This window comes from Notolepis coatsorum (assembly GCF_963971535.1).
Source record: "Notolepis coatsorum genome assembly, chromosome: 19".
NCBI classification, from domain to species: Eukaryota; Metazoa; Chordata; class Actinopteri; order Aulopiformes; family Paralepididae; genus Notolepis; species Notolepis coatsorum.
Genome location: NC_140183.1, coordinates 18,915,832 through 18,921,019, shown reverse-complemented (window position 1 = coordinate 18,921,019; position 5,188 = coordinate 18,915,832). Strand labels below are relative to the sequence as shown.

General features: G+C 45.6%; 1 protein-coding gene across 1 annotated transcript; it reads right to left on the bottom strand.

The window, feature by feature from the left end:
• Positions 1-298: 298 nt before the first annotated feature.
• LOC311246408 (single-strand DNA endonuclease ASTE1-like) lies at positions 299-4,641 on the bottom strand (the record flags this gene model as incomplete). Its single annotated transcript, XM_084336565.1, has 5 exons — positions 3,388-4,641; positions 1,817-2,024; positions 839-980; positions 546-711; positions 299-481 (listed from the first exon to the last, which is right to left on the bottom strand). Exons 1-5 carry the CDS (start codon positions 4,630-4,632, stop codon positions 299-301), a joined length of 1,944 nt encoding a protein of 647 aa, XP_084192691.1. The 5' UTR covers positions 4,633-4,641.
• Between the last annotated feature and the right edge of the window lie 547 nt (positions 4,642-5,188).

Sequence of the window (5,188 nt, the reverse complement as noted above, 5' to 3'; positions counted from 1 at the left end):
TATTGAAAAGTGAATTTTGTCATATTTGTAGTTTTTTTCTTTTGCATATATTGTTAAAATGCACAATATAAATGTGGAATTTATTAAAAAAGGCATTTTTCATTTCAGCTCGAGCTTTAAAGTATTTTGCTTCCTTGTGTTTTTTTCTTATCGTTGTCTCTGAAACACTGATTTACCACTCACGGGCCACAGGGGGGCGCCATTGTATGAATGTTACATAGTGCAGGTCCAGTATGGGAGATTCTCTTGTCTTAAAACCCTGCCACCCAAAACAGCCACACAGTCCAGTGGATGAGCATCAGTCCCAGCCCCTGCGCTCCCGTTTGCGGGACAGTTCTGGGTTGAGTGGCCGTTGACCCCTGTCCTTGGTCTTGTAGCGGGTTTTCACCGACACCAAGTACCCCAGGTCCTCAGGCCGTCTTGTCGTGGTGGTCTTCTTCGTCCTCTCCTCCTCCTCCTCCTCCTCTTCATCGCCCTCTGACTGCAGGAACAGGTGGTCCAAGCTGGTCTTCGGGCCGCGGTGGAGACGATGTCCCCCGCCGCACGGCTGAGCTGGACGCTTTGGTGTCCTGAGGCTTTGACTGAAGTACGGCAGCCAGCATCGCTCCGTACAGCTGCCTAGCGATTGCCTTCTTCCTGAAGAAAACCTCTGGAGCCATTCCTCCCATCAGGCTGGAGACCAGTTTGTGCACCAGAGATCCCCTGTACACACTGTTAACCAACACAGAGCAAAGGTTAAAGGTCACCAGAGTTCCCCTGTCTTACCATGCCATGTGGGCATCAGTTAGGGGGAGGTCTTACTGTGTCATGTGGGTATCAGGTAGGGGGGGGGTCTTACCGTGCCATGTGGGTATCAGGTAGGGGGAGTCCCAGCAGCTGGTTTAGGTGGTTGCTGTCCCTCATGCATGCCTGCCACTGGTTGAGGGCGTGGCCAACTCCCAGATCCAGCCCCAGACACACAGAGGTGTCGCTAAACAATCCTGCAACACACATCAAACTCATCGTCACCACAGTTCTGTTTGGCTATGAGAAACTTTCCAGGAAAGAAAAGGCAGGGAAAGGTTATGTAAAAGTTATGTAAAATGACGTGTTTACAAAAGTTATGGAAAATGACGTGTTTACACAAGTTTATACTATCTACTAGTACTTACCTTTGATAGAATTATAACCCACTTAACAAGTCATAATCACGTCATATTACAGTCTATTTATTACACAAAGTTACACACTAATTATTAACAGATCTAACAATAATCACAACCAAGTTTGACGCAAATTAGAGCCGATTTAGACAACAATTTAAAAATAATTATTACAGAATTACGCACTAATTAGAAACCCTATTGTACACTAAATGCACACAAAGTATTACCAAATTAGACACTAAATGTTATCAAAAGAGCACTTATAATATTTAATTATTACAGAATTAGACAGTCATTTGGTAATACTTTGTGTCTATGTAGTGTATAATAGGGTTTTTAATTCAGTAATAATAATTCAATCTAATAATAATAATTACATTTAGTTACTACTATTTCTAGTCTTATTTGGTAATACCTTCTGTCCATATCTATTTAGTGTATAATAGGGTTTCTAATTTGTGTAACTTGGATGTAATTATTGTTAAATTAGTTTAATTTCGTGTCATTACTGTAATGTAAAGTGCTACTGGAATCTGATCACAATTTGAACCCTATGTATGTCACAGCTAGGGTTAGTTTATTATTATAAATTATTTAATTGATCCCACCCTGTGTGTGTGCGTTTGCGTGTGTGTGTTTGCATGGTTCTGCCGTCCTGCAGTCTGTCTTACCTTTGCCGTTCAGTCTCCGCACCTCTCCAGACACCACCCCCAGCAGCAGTGCCTGCAGGACTCTCTCGTCTGGGGCAGGACTGGCCCGATGGAACCAGTAGCAGGTGGCCGTTACTGGGAGGTGCAGGTGATCCGGCACGCCGCTCAGAGCGCTCTGACTCACGCCCAGAGTCTCCAGATACACCTGCAGCAACACGGAGCGCTCGGCCTGCAGGAAGAACAGTGACTTTCACTTACAAAGAAGTCATAAACCTTTATCAGTTCGTTTGTGTTCCTTTCATGCATTTTTCAGAGCAACACGACACCGTCTGGTCCAGAGTGCAAACGATACCTAAACAATACCAAAAGATATGGAAAGATACCGGGAGCTACGTTATTCATCTCATGAAGGGTGTAGGCTATATTTAATATTTATTTATGTATTTATTTTATTTGGAATTTGCTGTGATGTGACTAAATAAATAAATGTGACTTTGCTGTGATGTGACTAAATAATAAAGGATGGGTTCATTTATTTTTAAATTAACATTGTCTGGCAGGATGTTGACTAGTAAATAAATGCCATTACTTTACTGGTTCCTTTAGTGTTGAGAAACGTAGCATTGTTGCTGCATCCTCTCACCTCTCTCCAATACACTCCAATAGGGCGAGTTTTCTAGCCTTCAAAAACCATCATACTGTACGTGTCATTTTGCAAAACACGGAGCTCGGTACAATCACATGTGTCTTCATATGTTCTACTGAGGAAATGGTTGCAAACCGTACAGGTATCAAACATCATAATGAGTTTCATAGGCCTTGTGCATTTAAATTGCCCAGTGACGTGCAGCGTAACCTATGAAACTCAATATAACTGTTATAACTGATACAGTGGACACTGGACAGATGTCCTCAGTAGAACACATGAAGACACATCTGATTGTCATTTGGGAAAGGACATGTGTCGTGGTGTTTGAAGGCTAAAGCCCCATTTGATTGTATTTGAGCCTGCAGGTGAGAGGATGCAGGTGCTACGTTTCTCAATACTAAAGCATTTAGTGAAATGAAGACATGTACAGTCAACATCATGCCAGCCTATGTTTAAAAGAAAAAAGGGAGTTTGCACACTAGATAATGCTCCCATGAACGTGTATTGTTGTAGGTATACCAATAAATATTAATATGAACATTATCTAGTGTGCAGACTCTATTTATAAAAAAGGTTCTTCTGTCCAGCAGCTAGTATTTATCGCTTGGACGTGCGTACCTCTGTAAACCTCTTGTTTTTAAGTTAACCCGTCCTTTAACAATAACAATTATATAGTATTTTGTAAACCCTTTGTCAAAGTAGATCAAGTCTCAAACAAGCAGCGCTGCTCATGTGTTGAAACCAAGGAGTTCTATTTATCATCAATTTCAGGAGACAATCCCACCCCTCCCCCCAAAATGAATACATAGCATTTTAGAATAAAACCATTTGTTAGACAAACACAACAATGTAAAGAACAATAGAGAGGCAATACTGTATCCACTGTATAACCACAGTATGCTTTACAATAAACACTGGAACACTGTCAGCATGCTCTCTATACCTTATTCAGTGAGCGTAGTTCCAGCTGTTGCGCAGCGCCGCGGACAGTGGCTTGGACCCTGGAGCTGGTCAGCTGGAGTCCTTCCCTGTCTAACTCCTCCACCTTGGTTCTCTTCCCACCCAGCAGCAGCCCATACATGGCCTGCCTGATTGGCCGAGAGGTCAGATGGGCGCTGGGCAGACTGCCATCATCCACCTGGGCCCTCAGGGTGACTCTCTTGTGCAGGAGCACGTCCAGGACATCTGACGTCAGCCTGCCCTGGGCGAGAGGGAGACGGGCCCAGTCGGGCACCTCGTCCACAGCCTCGAGCTGGAGAGGCGGCGCTGTCCCCTGGCTGAAGAAGAGGCGCAGAGAGCTCGGAGGAAGCTGGTACTCCTCTGTGCCCAGGGAGAGGAGGCTCAGGACACGAGCCCACTGCTGTCTGTCCATGCGCCCCATAAGCTTCAGCGCTGCCTCCATGGCCTCCTGAGGCCCCTGAAAGGCCCTCATCCAACGCAGGAGCCCCTCAAAGTAGGCAAGCGGCCCAGCGCCCATTGGGGCAAAATTACCCCAGGGAACCTTCAGGCCCAGGTCTCGGAGCTTCACGTAGTCGTTTCCCGCCAGGGCAGCAAAGACCGGCAGGAGCTGGGGTTGGATATTGAAGTATGTGCAGAAGCTGGATGTGTTGAAGCGTTTGCAAGGAATATAGTTCAGGTTACCTTTCTGCTTCCACCGGAAATGGGAGAGGGGCAGAAGTCCTGCAGGAAGGTCAAAGACGTAGAAGTCACTGTCGTTGGATAACAACGGACACCTCCACTCACTGGCCAGGGAGGCCATTTGCTGATCGGCTTCTCCGTAGCACAGTGCAAAGGGCACCTCCAGGTCGGTCAGCGCTTGTCTGAACACCACCTTGACCAGAGCTGGCAGGACTTTCTTGGGCAGACCCATGGCTGCATCGTGGGCTTCCCTGATCGTGCATTGGGCTCGTTTCTTCTGGGTCTCGAACTTCTTGTCACTGCAGTCAGAGCCCCCGTCCAGCACCACGTATGGCTCTATGCCACAGTCTCTCAGAGCCTTCACGAAGGTTCCTATCAACGCTTCAAACGCGTCGTAATCTCCGCCGTGCCTCAGATCCAAGCGTGCGCTAAAATAGAGCGAGTAGTACAGGTTAGAGCCGTCTATTACCAGCTTGTTGTTTCTGAGGTGAAAGTCTTGCAGGATCTGACTGTTTTCCTCCATAAATCTCGTCAAGCCCTGGACCCCCATCGTGTGTCAGGATTCCCTGGTCCTGTTGTTCTGAAGAGACTCTGAGTCCTGGAGGCTTTATATACACAGCCCAAGTGGAGGAATCTCCCTTTCCTTAAGTTTCACTTTCCTTACATCATCACAACGTCAGTGTAACTCCAAGGCAATAATGTGTGACACTGAGGAGCAATGTTAGAACACAAAGAGCAGCACTGGACTAAACGTGTGCATGTCAGTGGGAGGGAACAGGGAAATAGTTTCTTTATCATCTGATACTTCTGCAGTGAGAATGACGAGAGAAAAGATTATCTGTGAGCAAAACTAAGTGAGAGGCAAATGTTTTACTATTGCTCTGATCACATTCATGTAGGCTATTCTTAAATGCTGACATAGTATCTATCAACCAATACAGTTGTTCTATATCTAAGATGATCCATGGCTCATAACTGATTCACTGTTAAAGGGGCACTTCACCAAAAACAATGTGCATTCATATTCATTCATATAGCGTTTTTATCCAAAAATGTCCCTCACATTCACACACTGACGGCGGAGGCAACCATGCAAGGTGCCAACC